Here is a 22,689-nt window from a genome sequence, read left to right as displayed (position 1 = left end):
TTTTACAGCTAAATTCCAAAATCTTACGCCTATGCTTTTTTTCCAAGAACAGATTTATTGGTATTTTTCATATTAAAAAAAAAAAAAAAAAAAAAAAATCATTATATTTAATTCCTGTCCGTTAAATTTACAACATCTCCAATCACATTATGTAGGTTTCTGTTGTCCCAATGAATAACTCCTACAACCTAGCAAAAACAGTAGCTTCTGCAGAATTCAATCAGTCCGCCCCTTGGGTGCTATAATTAATCCACAAGGATGTGTCTTCTTTTTTTTAGCAACCTTAATATAAACCAGACTGAAAACCTCTTTCTTCTTTTTCATTGTGGAATGGTAAAATAAAGCCTTTCTTTAAATTACTAATTAAAACAAAATAGGTAACGCCAGATAGAAGAAAAAGACAAACCATCGTCTGTGGATGAGTGACCATGTGTTATACAGGTTGCAACACTCGCTAGGTACTACCTATATTGAAATATCCTGCACTGATCAATTGCATACAGTTAAATAAAGTAGCTGTCTATTTAAATACGATGAGGAGGACAAACAAATGGCAACCGCATATCTCGAAACACTCAATCACACTGTAGATTCTCAGGTAGACACACACACACACACACACACACACACACACACACACACACACGCACATACAGCATACCAATCAATAAATGGGCTGAAGTAAAGAAGTAAATAAATAAATACATTATTCATTAATATTTGATGCTTCTGATACTACAGTTACTAATAATAATAATAATATAATAATAAATAATAATTATAAATATAAAATAACAAGTTATGCCTATAGATTTCCTAACATGCTCAATTAATTATTTTTTTTTTTTAAGTTAAATGATTAATGTTCAAAATTAAGGGTTGCATTACCTTCTTGTCTGGTTTGCAGTCGTAAGAATCCTATGGGACTGATTATAGCTCTGGATGACAACGGTAATGCTGGTGGGGAGCTGTTCTGGGATGATGGAGAAGCAAGAGGTATGCGGTGTTGCTATGATAATTAACATCTACTAAAAGATGGGTGATTTTTTGGTGAGAAAAACTAAACAAAACATGCCCTATATAACTTTAATCTTCCTATAAAAAATGCCTATGCTATCTATTACTTATGTCTTTTAAGCACTTAGTTTTTAAGGTTAATTGGTGAAATTAAGTTAGCATTCAATCAAAATAATCTCTTCATAAATGAAAGCGTTACAAACTTTTTTTTTTTGCTGTTATTGTTATTATCCTAGCTGAGCTTTAAATTAAAACATGCATATATGTATATATATATATAATATATAATATATATTATATATATAGTTTTATCCAATTATATATGCAACCATACTCTATAGATATATGACACTTACACATAATAACTATCCATATTATACCACCTATGTAATATCATGACATACCAATATGGAATGGTACCAGCTTTTTTTCAATATTGTTTTCAGATTCAGCAGAAAATGGAGTTTACATTCATTATCAGTTCTTAGTTGTTTCAGTAAGTATTCCTTGTGTGTATAAATTAAATAAGACAGCATGTCAACTTGTCTTCTAATTAACTATGGTCCATTGGGCTATGGATGTGCATGATTTGGATTTGTGAATAGATGTTATTGGTTGGAAATACATTTTTTACAAAGCGTTTCCAAACAGTTTTTTTTTTTTAAACATAATGTAACTTGCCCAATTCCATATGACCAGTCATGGATATATGAATGAAAAGTCATTGCAATTCTTTATAAGCAAACCATAGCTTTGATTTCTGCTGCTTCCCTGAAACTGAGATTTGTGCATTGCAGTACAGTAACCAACAGATAACGGTGCACAGCATGGACTTGATATGGATAGTAAACCTATGCCTTTATCCTTTGAATAAAACATGTGTGTAAATTAGCTGACACAAATTTTCCAATCCGGAACACGCCCACCAAAGCTTTTTTTTTATATATATACTGAAGCCTTGAGTCTGCAATTTCCTATCATCTTTTGTCTTAAAAAAATCTTTGCTTCATGAAAAATGCAGGAGTATTTGCAACAACGTTCTCTTTGACAAGGGAATATCCATCATTTTCAAAGGCAGACCCCCCCCCCCCCCCCCCCCTTTTTAAGTATTTAGCTTTGTGCTAGATCAAAGTTGTTCTTTAACATTGACAGGACATACATTACTGTGTATGCTTATCACCTAGGAGGCTCTCTTTTAGAAACATTCAGATTGCCATGCCACTTACTGCTGCATTTGTATTTCTGACATTTCATCCCCACACTGTTTCCAAAACCACTCCAGAGTATAACACTATATTAAAGACTGACAAGAAACCCATGGTTAATGTAAAATCAGGTATTGAATGTATATAGATTAACAGTTTAAATATTTTCTTCCAAGGGCCTTTTGACTATGAAGGTATTGAAAAATGGCTATGTAGACCCAAACAACTTGATGTTTGAAGAAATTAAGGTCCTTGGAGTACCTGCAGCTCCGTCTGCTATCACTGTGACACACAATTCCAGTGTTACAGCAGTGCCTTTTGAGAATTTTCAGTACAACACTGACAAGAAGGTAATACACTTTGTTATACTTTGGTATGTAGCTGAAGGCCATTGACAGTTGTATAACATGCCACGTTTCTTACATTAGCCTCTCAGTATAAGGAAGATTAAGTATTCATAAAACTTCAAGGACTGTTTATAGGGTAGTTTCATTAAAAACTGTTATTAAAGCCCAGTTTGATTCATTGCAGTGCAACTTTTCCAGAGAGGGTTTATTAGTCTATGTTCTGAGTTTGTTAAAGCACAGTTTAACCGAAGATAACATGCAAAAAAAAGTATAGTACAGAGATTATGTAATGGTTATGTGATGTATGTTATCAGGTAGTAGATAACAGTATAAGGTTGTGGTTTCATTGATTTTATTATCATTATCGAGGATTACTGATTTGAAATATAATCAATACTCAAATGACTCATGATTAAAAACTAAATGGAATTGAACATTTATTGGTTCCAAGTTACATGTATAAAGAACCCGTTAACATTAGGCACATAATGGAGCCACTAGCATAAGTCATTAGAATAACCAGCCTTTTTACCTGTACAGGGATTCACGTGAGCATGACCCCCTGCGATGGCGCTGTGAGGGGCTTGGGGGTCTTCTCAGGGGCACATCTCTCTGAGCAGCTCACAGACACCTTATATTTATACAGACAGGTTTTGCATCTCAAATTATGTACGGTTGAGTCTGTCAAACAACTCTACAGTATTGGTGTGGCTAAGCCAGCCTATGCACTATCCACTCCCACCATGTGGGGTTTTCATTGTTTCAGTCACAGGTTCTCTATTGTTTTTACAGCACTTGCCCCTTTGAGTCACCCCTGCAAATAACTGTCACAATAGGTAATCAAAAGCTGCTAAGTGGCTTGGAAGTGTAAAAACAGAATTTATTTTACAGGATTAATGTAATGGAATACTCTGGTATTGATCGCGTCAACAAAGACCTCTGTTTGCGTTTTCGCAGCTTCTTCATGTAACAGGTCTTCAGCTTCAACTCGGGCAGAGTTATTTGGTGGAATGGAATAATGATGTTTACCCTGAAATTGAAAGATTTGACTGCCACCCTGAAGACAATAGCAACCAGGCTGCTTGTGAAGCTCGCGGTTGTATCTGGAAGGTACGCAAGTCATTTTTTGTATTCATTGCTTTTCATCTAAATGCAATTTGAGTTGTGCAACACTGTTTTAGAGAGCTGGTCTGTTTGACTCAGGCGATAGTGGCTGTATCTGCACTTCAAGACTCATTTAATGTTATAGTTTACAAACACAACACGAGCACCATACAGCAAAATTCACGAACTACCCAAGTCTACCTTGTGAATCGCCAACTCTGCTGGTTGTCCTACTGCTTTTCATAATGGATAACATAATATCATAATAATAACCACATAATAGAGGCTAATGACACTACTCATGATTGTGATTATTTATGCTACATGTAGCTTTAAGATTCAGCATGAGTAGGAAATGCATAATTCATTCAAGTATTTTTTATAAAATAGTGATTACTTTATTACTAATGGAACTTGGGAACTAGAGCATTGACGGCTTAGTTTGATTGGCCAATGAAGCAGTGTAATAATACTATTGCACTAGTTTTGCTGTGTAAAACAAATCCGTTTTTAAGGAGTGTGCATTTCACCTTAGGTCATTTTATCAAGTGATAGAAGGTTTTTTTTTTTTTTTTTTTTTTCAAATGAGTTAATTTTATTTTGTTGCATTCGTTCCCCAGGCTGCAAACAATCCTGGTGTGCCCTGGTGTTTTTATCCACGTGACTATGGTTACATCACTAATCCAGTTACTAACACTCCAGAGGGACTTTCTTTTCAAATTAAAAAGAATACTGCTTACCCAGTACGATATACAAATCAGTCTCCTACCATAGAAACACTTCAGGTGGATGTGAAGTACCTGGACAACTACATTCTACAGTTTAAGGTATTTGTCATGTTTGGGTTTGGTTTTTTTCAGCTTTGTTCTCTTACCAGAGAGCAGACCTAGGAGCAGTGTTCATTTTATAGTGCTGGATTAGGTCAGGTGACTTTCAATTTAAAAGTCACTTTGACCTACTATATAGAAGTCTTTGTCTTGGTTTTAATAATGGAGCCATGCTGTTGTAAAGTAATGCAAACAACTTTGCGTTTGCATTCAGCTCAAACCGTGGTGATACTTATACTCAGGCACAGGCCTATGAATTATAATTGAAACCAAAGGAATAACTGCATTCATGGGCCTCTATGCATGATTAACGAATAAAATGTATTCTACAAAATAGGATATACTGTACTACCCATGATAACCACAGGATATTTTGAAATGTATTCTCTTAAAACGCTTTTTATATAGTAATAATTGCGAAAAATCAGTAATGGAGTAAGCCATAAAATATAATGTGATCAATTTACTGAATTCATGATAGCAAATTATTTTATGACTTGTTATATACAAAGTTCAGGGTTAGATTATCTGCATTGTGTTTAAGTTTTGCCAAGAAGGTTATTCAGAATGCGTGACATTCATCAAACATATGTGTCCAGACATCCCTTTTGATAGTTTACTGCAGAATACAGTGGTAAAAACATAGTAAAGTCTACTAAAGCATGATAAATACGTACATTCATCAGGAAAGCATGGTACTGCAACAAACTTTTTAGACAGATATGATAATGCAAAACAATAATAATACTTTTTTTTCTGTTCTTCAGATCTATGACCCAAATAATAAAAGATATGAAGTTCCTGTCCCTTTAAATATCCCACAAGACCCAGCAACTGATCCAAGCAAACGGCTTTATGAAGTTATTGTTGAAAACAGTCCATTTGGAATTAAAGTGAAGAGGACTAGCACTGGAACAATCATGTAAGTGAAATAAGTAGGCTTTAAATTGTCGGAACTCACTGGGCAGTAATACCAGAAGGAGAGGGAATAAACAGAGATAACTGAGCTTGTATTGGCAATGATGAGCATGAGCTGAAGGCTGTGGAGGCTGTTGATATCATATGTCAATGAAGAGATGGTCTTTGCATTTTATTTCTCATCCAGTTTAGGTTGTATGTCTTTTCTCTAGGGGGAAGATCCTCAAAAGTGTCGTCCCCCCCCCCCCCCCCCCCCCCCCCCCCCTTTTGTCTCCTTGTGGTGTGTTGAAATATTACTTCCATTTTATAGTGTCAAAGGGAAGAATGGATTAGTGACCATTTTGTAATGTATATGTTTTCTGGTCATGGACATATAATTAAAGGGAATACAAGTGTAGTAATTAAAGGGAATGCAAATACAGTAAGGCCTACTTTTGGGTTTGTTCAATGTGGATTTTAGATTTTTTTTTTTTTCTATCAAAAGTAGGTTTTTTATTTTGTATTTTGAGAGATATGTGTTTCGGTTATCACATGAAGCTGGGTTGTTGTATACAATCAAGGAAAACGATTGCTACGAGCTAAACAAAACATGATATTCCACTGAGTTAAGCGGAGCATCAGCTGACACATTACAGTTATTTTTGACATGCTTCTTAAATTATTGAGTATCAATGCAAAATGCAATTTTATTGGAAATGGTTTGACCGTACTTCACGCCATGAATGAAAGTGATTATTATTCTAAGTTTTCTTTTCTTTTCAACAGTTGGGATTCTCACCTGCCAGGCTTCACATTCACAGATAGGTTTATTCAGATATCAAACCGGTTACCTTCCAAGCAAGTGTATGGTTTTGGAGAAACTGAACACCCTACTTTCAAGCATGATTTGAACTGGCATACTTGGGGAATGTTTGCCAAAGACCAGCCCCCTGGTGTGAGTAGAAAGCTTTCCTTTCCTTTCCAGCGTTTCATTTGTTATCTAGTGTACGTGCAGGAGCATCAACAGTTATTGAATCCCAAACTAAAGACTGTAATACACACACCTTTTGTAACTGTATGATTCTCGGAGTGGAGATTATCATTAAAAAGGGGCACGCTTGTAATTTAGTGCGTATTTAAAAATACGGATTGGATGTCATGAACTGTCATTGCCATTCCATTCCTGTCCCTAAATCTGTCTTGTTAAAACAAAGATTTACAAATTAATAACTGCAGTATTCATTCTTCACATTTTAGCTGGACTTTTGACATTGTTTTTTTTTTTTTTTAAAAGAGCTTATTAACTAACCATTTACAAACAAGAACATGTTTGTGTTAGAAAGCTAATTATTAACAGTTCATTAACTAAAGAAAAGTGCCCCTTAAAATAAAATGTGACCACATATATTTCCATCATGTGCATCATTTGTCATTTAATCACTGACCCTTTCAAGAAGTATTTACATTTATTTGCTGTTTATTTTGTATTTATTTTTTAGTACAAACTGAACAGCTATGGTGTTCACCCATTTTATATGGGCTTGGAAGATGACGCGAATGCTCATGGAGTTCTGTTACATAACAGTAATGCTATGGGTAAGCAATATTCCTGTCTGTTTAATAAGGTCAAAGATTAAATTTAAAAGTTTGCATCTGGATACAAAAAATGTAAAAAATGCTTGCAGGCTTTACAGAAGTTGTTTGATCTGTAATCCATTTCCACATAATTTATTAAGAGCTTTGAAAAAGACAACAGTTGCATTACTGACAGTTTCTTTTCAGATTCAATGGCTTGCGTCATTGTTAGAGCAATATGTGCACAAGGCAATAGATTTGTTCTAGTTCTGGTTGTTGCAGCATACGCTTGGTGCACTCAATTGCCTGTGCTGAAGTGTGTCAACCCACTGGTTACTACTGTACAGCTAACAGAATCAACTTCCGTGGCCGTGCTCCCTAAGGGAGAAAACAGACATTGAAATTTACTGTCTATTTCCCTTTTAGAAAAAAAAAAGATGTAAACTTAACTCAGTGATACATGCTTTGCAAGTATGTGTTTGAAATTGCTTTGAGGGCTCTATAAAGAAGTTTGGTGCATATGATCCTTTTCTCACATACTGTAAATGCAGTTTAAAACAGCTGACAGAAGAATTTTCCTGCACTAACTTTTCCAAGGAAACTGATCTGGGGTTGGCTGCTGTCACTTACCAAGCAGTAATCTCTGTGAGAAGGTAGTGGGAAGCACTATCATCTTGTCTAGGTGTTGAAAAGGTCAAATATCATTAGTCTAGTGCTTTTTTGTTTCATTTAGAGGTTCATTGGAGCAGGCAAATTTGTTTATTTTATACCACAAAAAAATGCATTCAAATTGAACAATGTAGGAGTTTGGGACTAATTTTAGCTCAGATCTCTAGAGTACTTTTGGTTTCTCAACCAGTGCAGAGAGGCATACAGTTGGAACTTCTGTTAATATTATTCCTGGATGCAGCCCTATGTTCTTAGAGGTCTCTCTCAAAACTGTAAAAGGAATGTCATAGTGAGATAAATATTAACCACTGTTGCTGAACACACAGGTACAGATGTTCTCACAGCTGCCAGCCACCACTGCAGCCTAATTTTGTCTGTGACGATCTGCTAGTGGAGAACCAGCAACCACATGCTTTGCTGGGGCTTAATCTCTGCTGTTGTGTGAGCCACCCTGACACCAAACACTCCTTGCAAAGCAATACATTTTATCTATCTTTTATAACTTTATTTTGTGTTTGCATATCAGGTCCATGGGCCTGTATTTGCTATCTATTGAAGGTTATGCTTTTTTTTTTTTTTTAAAGCAGGCTTTTTCAATGTTATTTATGGGAAGTTTAACTGCAGTGAACCTTCAATGCACACACTAGTATTAGTAATGTTTAAAATCTGCATTCCTGTAGGTACATAAAAGTTAATATTAAATATCGTTTGGATTGTAATTCATTCTTCAGCTAAATGACTGTTTGATACAGGTGTTGATTTTTAATATGCAGTGTTATAAAACAGGGTGCTTTGGTTTTTATTGGTACCAGATTTCCACGATTTTCTGTTTTGAATGCCCCTTTATCCAATCTTCACTTGTGACCCCTGGTCCTTGTTTCTTTTTTCAGTTTGAAAAAGTTCCTTGGGTCAACATTGTCAATACTTTTTAGAATTTTGAATGCTTGAATCGGATTATTTCATAGTCTTTGTTCAATAATGAATAGATACAATTCTTTAAGCCTGTCTGCATATGACATGCCTTTTAAACCCAGAATAATTCCGGTCACTCTTCTTTGCCCTCTTTCTAGAGCAGCAATATCATTTTTGTAGTGAGGTGACCAGAACTTAACACAGTATTCTAGATGAGGTCTTACTAATGCATTGTAAAGTTTTAACATTAATTCCAAAAGGTGACAAGGTGCTTAGCTTTTAACAAACTGCATGCACTTTTTGTTTTCTATAAATGTGTAATCCATCTGTATTATAGTGTTTAAGCACAGAGGTTAATTTATCTACAGATAAGAATCCTTGGTTCATGTCTACATAAGAAATTAGGATCAAAGGTTTGCTTGGTCTGAAGCCCAGTGATTAAGTAGTCTAAGAAAATGCAGAATTTTTTTAAATAAAATTAAAGATACAAATGCACTGGATCCAGTCAGAGATCTATTTACTGTATCAAGATCCGCATTGAATTAAGTGGTCGTACAGCCCCAGTTTCAGGAAAAATGTCTTTATTTTTACATTTAGACTACATGTAGACTAAAATTATTTTCAATTTTAATTTTTGCTTTTTAAAACTTCAGATGTCACCTTTCAGCCAACCCCAGCTCTAACATACCGAACCTTGGGAGGAATTCTGGACTTTTATTTGGTTTTAGGACCAACTCCTGAACTGGTTGTCCAGGAATACACAGCAGTAAGTGACCCTGATACAACAACATAAAGTATCAGCTCTTGAAAAATAATCCCTTTATTTTAACACGAGTGGCAATCTTTCAACAGCTTATTGGTCGTCCTGTACTTCCAGCCTATTGGTCCTTGGGATTCCAGTTGTGTCGCTATGGATATGAGAATGACACAGAAATAAAAGAGCTGTATGAAGGCATGAAGAACGCCAGAATACCATATGTATGTTACTACTTTGTTGACTTCCCTATTACATATGTGTTTATAGCAGTGGTGTTCCAGAAAGCACCACACAAGCATCAATACAAATGATCATCATTTTTACTACTGTTTTTGTCCATTCATAACTGTCATCCCTCCCACCCCTGATCCAAAAAATAAATACATCTTAACGTCTTTAAAATAGTTTATTGATGGAGAGAAAAAAAAAAAACAGTGTAGTACACATATAAGAGTACAAGTAATTAAAAATGTGCTGTAAAACGCAACAATGTAAGTCCCATTGTGTCCTGAAAGTCTCTGAACAATGAATTCTACAACTTGGATATTTTTCTATGGAAAGCTCTCCTAAAGTACTAGGCAGTTTATATTTTTGGACTGTCTACTCCATATACCCATTATTTAAGATACTTTTTTTTTTTTTTTACTCTAAATCCTAGGATGTCCAATATGCTGATATTGATTATATGGTGAGACAGATGGATTTTACTCTTGGTGAAAAATTTGCAGGGCTTCCGGCTCTTGTAAACCAAATGAAAAGTGAGGGAATGCGTTTTATTGTCTTGTTGGTAAGTGTTTTTTTTCTTAATATACTGTGTGTGTGCGCGCGTGTGTGTATCTGTCTGTCTATCTATCTATCTACCTGGAGTATGTACATAACAGGAGTGAGGAAATACAATGGAATGAAATGACAGTAGGTCTACAGGTACGTGCACATGTATATTGGGCACGTTTTGATCAGGTTCATAACTTTTTGTCCCTTATATTTTATTACAAGTAACTGAAAATACTGAATAAGTTCAGAAAAATAAAACAACTTGAAATACCTTATGCACTCAATTAAACCCTATTTTCTGGCAGCGCACAATATGAAGAGTAAAATCATGTACAGTATATAACAGCCAGTATAAACTAAGTTATTGTAATACAGTGCAGTAAAACATGAAAAGGTAAACAGGCATGTACAGTACCTTACTACAGATCTATACATTCTCCCGATTATGGAGCTGCCATATAAAAATATGAGAAACATCATCCGTGTGTCCATCTGTCTGCAGTTATTACATATCCTGTATTGTGTTTATACAGTTCTACAGTTATGCACCAATACAGCGCTGTGAACACAGTTTATATGTTCTGCACTCTTAAAGATAGTTCATACACTACAGGGTGGTCCATCAGCCTCGTTGAGACTCACTCATATGTGTTCGTGAGTTGCTTTGAGCTCCCTATGAGATATTCGGATACAAACAACCCAGTATAAAGCTAATTTGATGCGAATTATGTGCAAAGTTTGAAAAATGAGTGCACCGTACGCAACATCGTAGGAACCTGTTAAAGCAAGATGATATTTCCTAACTTTATTTTCAATTTACACATTTTTTTCAGTACCAAACAATAATAATGAGAAAGCGTCTTCGAATTGAATTAGATAACTTATCTGAGCACTTTATGTAAGCTTTTTTCTTTGCTGATCATAGCTGGGCATGAGGCTTGTTAAACTGTGTATGCCTTTATTGCCTTGTACCATATGACAGAATTCACATGCAAGTGATAATAATCACACTGTTGTTAATGATCATTTTAATTAAAATTCAAACATCTGTGGGAAAATAGAACACAAAATGATACAATATGGATCACACACATAAAAAACAGCCAATCCCAGGCAGTAAAGTACAAAAGCATTAGCAAGTACAGAATATAACATTCACTGAGGTTAATGGATCAGTGGTTTTGTTAGTTTACCAGAATGTCCAGCTGCTAATATATACAACAGCAGCAGAATTTTATAGATAGCAAAACAAAAACAATGCTTTTTATTTATTTATTTCCAAACTGGTTTGTAGATTCCTTCTACAGACCAGTAATAGCATTGCATTCAATAGAACAAAACAATGTAGTTTAACAAAACAAGGGGAGTAACTTTTCTGTCCTTTACTTCTTTTTGGGATTTTTTTGTAGAGCGAGAAACAAACCCTATGGACTTAAACCGTTCTTGCCAGCTGTCATCTACATTTGAATTTCCTTCAGCCTCCTGCATTGTACATGTTTACCTTTACCAGCCTTTTTCTAAAATTCCAACCCCAAATTAAAAAGGAATGTTTCTAAAATTTAAAGAGGCATATTGTGCACATTTAAGACAGGACAGGTTTTTAAATTAAAACTAAAACTGAAATAAATGAATATGTAAATTGATCCTGATTCATAAATTTTATCCTGTAGACTGATGCCTCTGATGTAATAGGACTAGGGACAGATCTTTCCCAGGTGGTAGAGGGCATGGGGCATTTGTTATTGTACATTAGCGGGAAGCTGCTTGTGTGAGAGACTCAGAGACCAAGTATGCTTTAATGGAGAAGGAAATGCCTAGCCGTCATAAAATAACAAAATTAACCAAAATCAAACTTCTGTGCGCCACTCTTCCTGTGTGTGTGTGGGCCCGCCTTAGCCCTCATGCAGTTTTGCTAAAATGTCCCAAACAAATGACGACCTCGTGGGGGGCCTAGTTTTGCTGGGGGCCCTATGCTATAGCGTAATTTAGGTATATAGGTTAATCTGGCCCTGTGACTGACAGCCATTTTCCTCCACGTGTGCTGAGGCTCAAGAGTTTTACAGATTGACTTTGCCATTTTCTGTGTCTTTCTTGCCAGCTTTTCTTGCTGTCTTGCTGTTGCTATGCAATGGACTTTGGGACCGCACAGTTTTATGCAATTAAGCGAATTATGCATTTAGCGAATATGCATTTAACTGTATCATACAATCATAGAACATTTTGCACTAAAATATAGGACCAGGTGCATTCTATGCAATTAAGCGATTCACAAATCAGCTGTTTTCACCTTGTTACCTTGTCATTCACATAGATTTTAATTTTAAAAAAAAACAGCACTGACTGCAACATCAAGCAAGCATGCAAGCATGGATGGAAAGAGAAAAGCGATGAGCATCAGCATGAAAATTCAGTTCAAATAAAATGCAACGTTGGTTCAAAAAGCTGGGCACAATGTGGGAATGGACCTGATTATGGACTGGGGAAGGGGATGGAAGTACTCTATAAATAATGTGTGTTTGTAAACTGTGTTCTTGTTCCGGTCTGTTAGCATTCTCTGTGTGTTTTGGTGCTTGTGTGACTGAAAGACAGCCTGTGTGTGAGCGCATCACTCAGGGGGAGTCAGAGATAGGGAGTGTTGGACCAATGAGCGAGGAAGGGAGAGGGACTTGGGTGTGTGTATGGAGATGACAGTTTGAAAGAGAGAAGCAGAATCTGGCAGCGGGGGAATTAAGAGAGTTAAGAGAGGTTTTGTGAGTGAGAGAATGAGAGCCATTGTTCACTAAAAGCTAAAAAAATAATACACAGTGGTTTCCTACTGCTTTGAACCACATATTGTCCGTCTCATTATATCCTGGAAACCCTGCAGCTCAGTGCTACAATATGCAAGTAAATCCTGTTCGTCTGCAGGGAGTATCAACTTCAACCTGCATCTCAATCTCCTGCATGTCACTCAGCAGCAATTTCACTTATCCACATGGCAGATGGCTACACTGTCACAAGTATTAATACCCCGTATCTTTTTAAACAAGGGATTTAGGGGAGCTCCCTAATAAAAGATGAATCTCAAAACATTAATATAGTACAGTAGTTGTTACAGCTGTTATTAAGACACTTATTTTACTAATAAAGAGTATTAAAACCTATGAATATAATAAAAAGTACAGTAATCTGTCATGTATCTGACTGTGATGGGATGAGGGTTGGATATGTTAAAAGGCGGATAAATGAATACTATCATCAATTCAACATACATTATTAAGAGATGTGATTTAGATTCGGACTGATTTGTTGTTTTGTTTTTTTCCTATGTAAGGATCCAGCGATTTCAGGGAATGAAACATCTTATCCAGCATTTGATCGAGGAGTCCAAGATGATGTATTCATCAAATGGGCAGATGGAAGTGACATTGTCTGGGGAAAGGTATGTGACAGATTTAATAAATGTCAAGTTCTACACAATGAAACCCAAGTCCGCTACCACCTGCTCCATTCAAAGGCTAACAATAGAACACCAACCGTAAACTAAAATCTGTCTGCCCTCACTCTTAAGGATATATTGGTCTATATATATTGTGACAGCCACGTACCTGGTCAATCACGTTGCTCGTCACATCGGGAACTTTCTCCTGGTCAGCACAGATAGTTATGACCCGGAACCCAGGTTATTGATTTGAAAACAGGGCGGAACATGCACTTGTATTGTTTTTCAGGTATTATCATGATTTTTCCCACAATGCCAATAATACCTCACATAAACCATACAAAACACCTATCTCCCTTTGGAGAGCTTCACCGTAATAGGTTTCCCTATCTCTCCCACTGGGTAGGCAAGCTACTTGCCAGTTTTTAAACTCTTTTACGAATACTATCTCAGTATTTTCCAACTCACCTTCACCCTCCAAGTCTAACCGCCAACACCCCAAGCCTCCTCCAGATCAACCCAGATCAAAGGAAACAATGTCCTTTCATTGTCAACCGGCACAGCCACTTACAACACCTGTTAAACACCTGCAGCTGTACTGGTTTACCTTTCAAAATACATGTCTTGTATATTCTAGGTTTGGCCTGATTATCCCAACATTACAGTTAACAACTCATTGGACTGGGATACACAAGTCCAGGTAAATATTTGTGTACCACTGCTGAGATGAATTCATTATTGCTTTGCACAATTCATTATTGCTTTGCACTAACACAATTTGAAGAGATTATGCAATCGATCATGCATGCAGGTATCTGGGTAACAATGTTTAATAATGTAATATATCTGTATTGAATTTCTCTTCTTTTTTAGCTATACAGAGCATACACAGCTTTTCCTGATTTTTTCCGTAACCAAACAGCAACGTGGTGGCATCGAGAAATTAAGGAGTTTCACACGAACCCAGTTGAGCCAGAAAAAAGCTTGAAGATTGATGGCCTGTGGATTGTAAGCATAACGTATATAGAGTATACTAATATCGTTGAATCATCTTGATTGGGACAGGAAGGAGGCCACAACTACATTTAGATTACTCAATATACTATATATATATATATATATATATATATATATATATATATATATATATATATATATATATATATATATATATATATATATATATATATATATATATATATATCAGACTTTATCCACAAAAAGGTTGACTAGGATCAGTCTTACTATAACCCATGAGATACTGTACAGTACCCGTTGTGATTATTGAATTTGTAAGACTGAATAAACTTTTTTTTTTTTTTTTTTAGGATATGAATGAGCCTGCCAGCTTTGTTCATGGGTCTGTTATTGGGTGCAGAGATGAAAGTTTAAACAAACCACTTTACATGCCACGTAAGATTGAAACAGATACATACATACAAATAATTTAACATACTAAGACTTTTTTGGGGCTATTGTCATTATTCAAACATTTCTCTTATTGTCTTCTTTTTTAGCTCTGGAATCAAAGCATTTAGGACTATCCCATAAAACTCTATGTATGGAAAGTCAACAGTTTCTGTCAGATGGTACTGCAGTCAGACACTATGATGTTCATAATATTTATGGGTGGTCCCATACCAAGCCAACGTATGAGTAAGTAACAGGAATGAGATTGTTGATTCCAGTTTCCTTCCCTCAATACCTTATAATTGGTGCTGTACATTGAGACATGAATTAGCTAATTTAAAACATTGGGCAGCCTGGTTAATTAATATCCATTGGTTGTGTACATTTCTTGCCCATTTAAATAACAACTTTAAAATGAATCAAATAAACGATCAATACATTTTATTGTAATATCTGAAAGTCACTTTTTCTCATCTGTTGGGAATCAGTGCTCTGCTAAAGGTAACAGGCGAAAGAGGGGTTGTTGTCACACGATCAAGCTACCCATCCAGTGGAAAATGGGCAGGTCATTGGCTTGGAGATAACACTTCAGCTTGGGATCAGTTGTACAAATCTATCATTGGTATGTACTTTGTTGTATTTTTTACTTGATGAAGTACACGAAAATTAGTATGTGGCAGTATTTGCATATGTGATATGCATCTGCCAACAGTGCAGGCCATCACTAATTATAACTTTTTCGATACGTTCTATTTTCCACAAGGAATGTAGCATACTGTAAAAGACATTAGACAAGTATCTGAAAATTGACACCACAAAAATCAGCTGTTGTAATGTCTAGTGATTATCTTTTTTGTTCCAGATAGCTCTGACATCAACAATCAACCGTATAAAATAATTAACACCATACTTTTTTTTTTTTTTTTTTTTTGTAAGTTTAACCATTGGCAAGTTGAATCAGAAAAGAGTTAGTGTTGTTCAACTGTACATAAAATAATTAAAAATTAAAAATTAAATTAAACTTACACTTTTGAGGGGCGGGGTGGGGGGGGGGTTTAGATAATATATGCAGTGTATGACACAAACATATATTTTATGTAATTATTTACTATATTCTTTATCTTATTCTTATTCAAATGTTATCTTATTTGCCACTGATTTTATTGGACTGTATAACTGCTCCTATCTGTAATGTGATACACTGTACTGTAATATTTTATAATGTGGTATTTTGTAACAACTGTAAGTCGTCCTGAATAAGGGTGTCTGCTAAAAAATATTATTATTATTATTATTATTATTATTATTATTATTATTATTATAATAATAATAATAATAATAATAATAATAATAATAATAATAATAATTTTGGTCCATAAAATAATGTGAGTTTTTCAAACAGTGTAGCATTAATCATTAATACAAGTTTCTTGTTATGCAGGTATGTTGGAGTTCAGTCTGTTTGGAATTTCCTATGTAAGTAGTTGACACCATTGTTTTAATGTTATGTTTTAAGTACATATTTGATTATAGCAGGAAGAAAAACACATGCTCTTTATCTTTACAGACTGGGGCAGATATTTGTGGATTTTTCAATGAACCCACCTATGAAATGTGCTTACGCTGGATGCAACTGGGCGCTTTCTACCCATACTCAAGAAATCACAATGGGAAAGGATCCAGAGTAAGTGCACAACACAATTTAATTGTTGTACGCATACAGGCTGTTTTTCACAGGTGTAATGTGACAGATGAAAAATGTAAAATTGTGACCTTTAAAATTGTGACAGAAGAGGGGCATTTCCAATAGCCTTCCTATACGAGTCAATGGTGTGTTGTTACTAATGTCTCTGTTAAACCCATCATGACTACATTGTTGGCTCACATGGAATAAAATTTTCAGCAAATCATTTCATAGTGACTTTCAAATGCACATTTTAACAACAGCGGAAATGCACAGAGAGCATAAAAGTCAGTAGTATAACTATAGTTCAGTCAGAAAACTCATGCAATAGATTATTTAATATTTATTCAAACAGAGTAGACAACATTACTACAGTAAACATGATTTATGCTACATTCTTTGGCCTCTTAAATTGTGTAATTTAAAAAAGGTAATAAAGCTTAAGAATGTAATTGAAACTGCCAGCAGCTTAGGTCAAAATTGAAAGGTCAGTTTTCACTTGTGTTTATAGAATTTTGCTGAATTTCAACTTTGAGTCACTGAAATCACACTCCTTTCACTTCCTTTCAGTCACATGAATGCAGTCTGAAATACTACATTTCATGCTATCTGAGAAGTGGTTATAAGAGCTTGACAGCTCGCATTACAGACCTAGCACCTGGGCTACAACACAGACTTTTACAAACAGTTTATTTATTTAATTTAAGCGTTAGTGTTACTGTCACCTTCTATTTATTTGGTAACGTTTTACATTATGTCTCTAATTACTGTGTATTATCATAATTGTTAGGTAGTAAATACATGTGTACTTGTATATAATTACAATGTTATTTTTTTGTGAATGATATAACCCTATACCTAACCCTAGCTAAATATTTTTCTGACACAAATGTGTACTCACATATATTGTGCAAAAAAGACATACACGTTAACTGCATTGTAACTATGCATAATAACAATGTAAGTATGCGTAAGTACACATGTATTTACTAAATAACTATGTACATGCACAGTAATTAGAGAGAGACAATGTAAAGTGTTACCATTTATTTTTTACAACAAACATTAACAATACTGGACATTACAAGTGAATAATGCTGTGATAACAAGTAAGACAGGGGCACACACATACAGTCCTTGAAGTTTTAAAGGAATCAATAAATAATTAACTGATTAAGACCTGCAAGGGGGGTAAATTAGTTCAATTAAGTAATTTATGGAAAATGGACCCAGAGGGCTCCTGAATTTGAGGTTTTGTAACTGTAAGTTACATACACAATTAAAACTTCAGACACCATATGAATATAATGTATTCTGTTATCGGTTTTCTTTTTTTAATGCGAAAATGGTCATATGTGTGCACATGTTTTACTGTGGAAGAAATAGAGAAAAAGTAAATTGCCTTTGGGTGCTCAACACAGCATGTGGCATGAAGCAATTTTATCACTTTTACGAAGCTAATGCAATTGAAGTTTTACCGAAGTTGACACACACATTGTTATTTTTTTTCTTCACTGTGTGACCAAGATTATACAGCCTTACAAAAAAAGAAGATAACAATAAAGCGATTTTCTTATATCCCATACACTGTAGCTTGAATAGTGGTTTAAGACTGGAAAAATCAAAAAGCTGAATAAACAGAAGGTATCTGAATTGCAACAAAACAGAGTGAAATTAAATCAAGAATTTGATTTTACTAACATTGCTTTGTGTGGTGTAATTTCAAAGTTAATTAACATTAGATAATGACTTTGCAGTTTTCTGTTTATTCTACCTTCTATCCCATGCTGTCAGTGATTGATATAATACAATTACAACTATTTATCAACTTCTTACCTGTTAAAGATAAGCATGTTATAGTATGTGTCTGTATATAACAAAGCAATCTCTGCTTATTTTATCATAACGGGGTATGTAATGTATTCTTGACAGAGACAAGACCCTCTTGCTTGGGATGAGAAATTCCAGGATGCTTCAAGAGATGTTCTTAACATCCGCTATACACTTCTGCCATACCTGTATACTCTTATGTATGAAGCACATAGCCAAGGCAGCACTGTAATTCGACCTGTTCTTCATGAGTAAGTAGGATTTGTTATAGTTATTATTATTAGTATTAAAAAAACAAACAAATGACAAGACCAAACCCTGGGAGCCGTTTTTTTGGAGTAGAGCCACAGTTTTTCTTCATTCTGTATGTACTGTTTCTGTGGCCTTTTGGGAACTGTTTACAGAACAGAAGAGCAGATTATGTCACTGGTATGTTGTGAAGTGATCTGCTAAGCAATCTCATAAAGGTCCTGACATTTCCTTTTTGCTTGATATAGATTTGTTAATGACAGAACAACATGGGATGTACATAGACAGTTCCTTTGGGGACCAGCATTGTTGATTAGCCCAGCATTAGATATGGTAAGTTACACCATGACTACTGTTACTGTATGCATCTGTATGGCAAGCCCAAGCAAAAAATGTGTGTTTCTTTTTTATTTATTTATAATTGTGAAAAGCAACTTCGCATTTTGAAGGCAAAGAGACTCAAACAGTGTTAGTATATGTTCAAATGCAAAAGTAAATGGATCCATATGGCAGTTCCAAACTTTGCACAGAAGAGAATATCTGAATATTCTGAACATGTAATTTGGCTTCTACAATTCAATGCAGGTGCCATTAAATAGCAGGGGATCCATGATAATGATATGCAGTGTAAATAATGCCATCATCTTTGTATTTTTTAGGATTCTTACGTAGTCCATGCCTATATACCAAGTGCACGCTGGTATAACTATCATACAGTAAGTAATAACTTTTTTTTTTTGTAATATATTGTAGATATACTTTATTTAAAAAGTAATGAAAGAACAAAACGTCTGCAAGTCAATTCTCTTATGCAACATCAGTGAATACGTAATAGCAGTCCAGTTAAAAGATTAGTTTCATTGCTTCCAGTGTGCGACAGTTACAGCAACGGAGCCTGGTGTATTTCTTAAAACATCAGCCCATTCAGTCTGTATGTTAAAATTCAATGCACAATATATTTTAACATTAGATGGAAATATTTTTTTTTTATTTTTTTTTTTTTATTTAGTAGTCGCCAATTTGTTTTTTGTTCTTTTCTCCCCAATTTAGTAGTGTCCAATTATTTTGTTTAGCTCAGCTCACGGCTATCACTCCTGTGCTGACTCGGGAGGGGTGAAGATAGAGTGAGCACATGCTGACCTCCAAGTGTGTGCTGTTAGCCATCTGCTTTTTTACACACTGCAGACTCACCATGCAGCCACCCAGAGCTACAGCGTTGGAGGACAATGCAGCTCTGGGCAGCTTACAGGCAAGCCCCCACACGGGTCGCTGGTGTGCGGTGAGCCGAGGACAACCTGGCTGACTTAATCCTCATTCCCCCCAATTTTGCGCCACACCTGCAAGCTCCCGTCCTCGGTTGGCAAAGGAATAGCCTGGACTCGGACCGGTGACGTCCAGACTATAGGGCGCATCCTGCTCTCTACGCGAGTGCTTTTACTGGATTCGCCACTCAGGAGCTCCCGCTGGTGACAATATTTCTTGAGTGATGTCATTAGGCAACAATAGTAGACACAGAGAACCAGACATTTAAGTTTGTTTTTTTTTTCCCCCAAACAATGGATATTAATGCATGTCTTTTTTTCTAGGGGGAGGCAATTGGTGTTAGAGGGCAGTGGTTAGACATCCCAACCCCTCTTGAACAGATTAACCTTCATGTCAGAGGAGGATACATTATTCCCTGGCAAGATCCAAGTAATACAACTGCTTATAGGTAACTTTGTGGAAACCTTTGTGTGAAAACAGCTAGCTGATGTGCTGTAATTACAGTTTACCATGTATGAAAAATGGTTTTCTCCACTTCTTTATGGAACCAATGAACTGTCTCTCTTGTTTTTACAGTCGAGAAAATTTCATGGGACTCACTGTTGCTATGGATGACAATGGATTTGCTCAAGGTTCCCTTTTTTGGGATGATGGAAGTAGTATTGGTAAGTCATTGGTAATTGTATGTATGTACACATTGTGTACAGTCCTGTAAATTAAAGAAAGTACAGTATTGCTGTAGATGAAGCATGTCCAAAAGGTGTTGGCGACCAAAACTAAAGTTATTTTAATGATATTTCTCTTTCCCAGATACTTATGAAAAAGGAAACTATTACTTGGCCACATTTACTGTCAACAAGGTAGTTAATTAATTTTGGTCCATGTGTATTTGCTGTACTTTGCTTAGTATGTTTTCAATTATAAACATTCTTTTCCTCACATGTTTATTTATGATTCTTATTACAGAACACATTGGTTACTAATGTACAGCACAACAGTGTCAACAGCACAGCAGATAAACTGAGATTGGGATATATTAAGGTGTGGGGAGGAGGGAACCTCCAAGTCCAGGAAGTGACCGCAGTGTATAACAGTGTTTCTGAGCCTATTGCATCCTTTGTTCACAATGTCACAAACCAGGTAAGTACAGCTTAAATGAATCAGTTACGTTTATCAGGCATTTCTTGTGGTATATTTAGGAGAATTAAAAATGGCTTAAGTGTGAATGTGTTAGAGGAATTAGTGATGTAAAAAATATGTTATTTTGGGGGGGGTATTTTAAGGCTAATGTTGTACCCCTGACTGAAACCGGATTTTCTTTTCCTAAACTGCAACAAAATATGTTAGTTGTTTAATTAACAGCACCAGAAAAAATACAAAGTTGAATAGTGCATGAACATATACTAAACTAAATAGGTTTGTTTTTATTGGTAAATTGGTAAACTTGTTGGGATTTAATTTGCACAGATGTTCTTGTAGTGTAAAATAATAAACAACTGGTCTCTCTCTGTCAAATCTTTTGCCAAAGTCCCCAGATTAATTCCTGACAGATGTTGTAGTTAAGTTGATAAAGTATCCTCAGTCACATTAACAAAACACTCCCACTGTCTTTCCTGTCATTTTGGCCTGACACATAGTTTTATAAGAGTTCAGTAATGTTGGTGTGGCATTGGGATAACAGACAAAAAGATCTGAAATTAGACCATTAATCATTAGTAATTTGGATTCACACTTGGCTCCAAAGGTAAAAAAAAAAAAAAAAAACCTTTACGACAACGGGGACAATGCACTGCAGAGATGTGCAATATTTTAAATATGGTAAAATTAATTCATTATGAAGAAGCTGGTATTCAGGAGACTCACACACAGGGAAGGGAGTACATCTGTCAATTAGCATATACAGAATAATTGCTTTGCCACCCAGATTGTTGAGGTTAGACCGAAATGTAACAAATATGGTATATATGTGAGACTATACTTCATCGTTTTCTTTTCTTTTTATTTCAGGAGCTTGTCATTTACGTGACGAACAAGGCATATTTTATGGACAAGCCCATCCAAGTCACTTGGAAAACAAAACTCCAATAAGTGCAAAGCAGCTAACTGGTTGATAGCAGATCAATTCATATAGGGTGAAACTGTTGAAAGTTACTGGGGTCAGGCTGTAATATACAATCAAGTACTTTTTATGACCACAAGGGTAACACCAACATTACAAATGATGTAATTGAATGTAGAATATTTTAAATGTTCTTGCTTTTGTTTAATCTCACATTTGGGATTGTATTGCTTCAATCACTAATGCATTTCTGTATTTCCAGTTATAGTTCAAGGTTCAATAAAAACAACCAATTTCAGGACGTAAAATTAAAAATGCCATGTTGATGGCCGGTTTTATTTTTGTTTCCTGTTCGTTTGAACTGTTTATAATGTCTTCAATCATTCTGTTTGCTCCACTGGTGAGATTTTATAGTTCTGGCTCAATTTAACAGGCAGTCATATTGGTTGCAAGTTGCTGTTTTGTCATGTGTATTTGGTTCCTGGCTCTTGAGAAATAATGTGGTATGTGACATTTCAACACATACAGTAAACAGATAGAGCCTATTGGGTTGAGAGTTTACAAGATCACATGATTACTCAAGAACCAGGAAACGAGAGAACAAGCTTATAAGCAGATGGCAAATAGTCAGTCTGAACAATGGGTATATGCACTGATCAGGGTGATTTAATAGGCAATCTGTAGGACAG

At 35.5% G+C, this 22,689-nt stretch overlaps 1 protein-coding gene across 1 annotated transcript in view; it reads left to right on the top strand.

Moving 5' to 3' along the window:
• Positions 1 to 22,308, top strand: part of si (sucrase-isomaltase (alpha-glucosidase)) — a 37,748-nt gene extending 15,440 nt beyond the window's left edge. Inside the window, exons 23-49 of the mRNA XM_041269933.1 lie at positions 908 to 996; positions 1,464 to 1,513; positions 2,399 to 2,572; positions 3,527 to 3,679; positions 4,294 to 4,500; positions 5,268 to 5,422; positions 6,184 to 6,352; positions 6,897 to 6,993; positions 9,207 to 9,319; positions 9,406 to 9,531; positions 9,969 to 10,097; positions 13,398 to 13,505; positions 14,143 to 14,205; positions 14,379 to 14,513; positions 14,834 to 14,918; positions 15,023 to 15,161; positions 15,404 to 15,537; positions 16,357 to 16,391; positions 16,483 to 16,599; positions 18,532 to 18,680; positions 18,927 to 19,011; positions 19,338 to 19,394; positions 20,265 to 20,389; positions 20,518 to 20,606; positions 20,752 to 20,801; positions 20,908 to 21,081; positions 21,949 to 22,308. Coding sequence (XP_041125867.1) covers positions 908 to 996; positions 1,464 to 1,513; positions 2,399 to 2,572; positions 3,527 to 3,679; positions 4,294 to 4,500; positions 5,268 to 5,422; positions 6,184 to 6,352; positions 6,897 to 6,993; positions 9,207 to 9,319; positions 9,406 to 9,531; positions 9,969 to 10,097; positions 13,398 to 13,505; positions 14,143 to 14,205; positions 14,379 to 14,513; positions 14,834 to 14,918; positions 15,023 to 15,161; positions 15,404 to 15,537; positions 16,357 to 16,391; positions 16,483 to 16,599; positions 18,532 to 18,680; positions 18,927 to 19,011; positions 19,338 to 19,394; positions 20,265 to 20,389; positions 20,518 to 20,606; positions 20,752 to 20,801; positions 20,908 to 21,081; positions 21,949 to 22,029 — 3,088 coding nt within the window. The 3' untranslated portion in view covers positions 22,030 to 22,308. The remainder of the gene's footprint in view (positions 1 to 907; positions 997 to 1,463; positions 1,514 to 2,398; positions 2,573 to 3,526; positions 3,680 to 4,293; positions 4,501 to 5,267; positions 5,423 to 6,183; positions 6,353 to 6,896; positions 6,994 to 9,206; positions 9,320 to 9,405; positions 9,532 to 9,968; positions 10,098 to 13,397; positions 13,506 to 14,142; positions 14,206 to 14,378; positions 14,514 to 14,833; positions 14,919 to 15,022; positions 15,162 to 15,403; positions 15,538 to 16,356; positions 16,392 to 16,482; positions 16,600 to 18,531; positions 18,681 to 18,926; positions 19,012 to 19,337; positions 19,395 to 20,264; positions 20,390 to 20,517; positions 20,607 to 20,751; positions 20,802 to 20,907; positions 21,082 to 21,948) is intronic.
• Positions 22,309 to 22,689: the final 381 nt, after the last annotated feature.

The sequence above is a fragment of the Polyodon spathula genome, chromosome 14 (genome assembly GCF_017654505.1).
Source record: "Polyodon spathula isolate WHYD16114869_AA chromosome 14, ASM1765450v1, whole genome shotgun sequence".
NCBI classification, from domain to species: domain Eukaryota; kingdom Metazoa; phylum Chordata; class Actinopteri; order Acipenseriformes; family Polyodontidae; genus Polyodon; species Polyodon spathula.
This window is presented reverse-complemented; position numbering and strand designations above follow the sequence as displayed.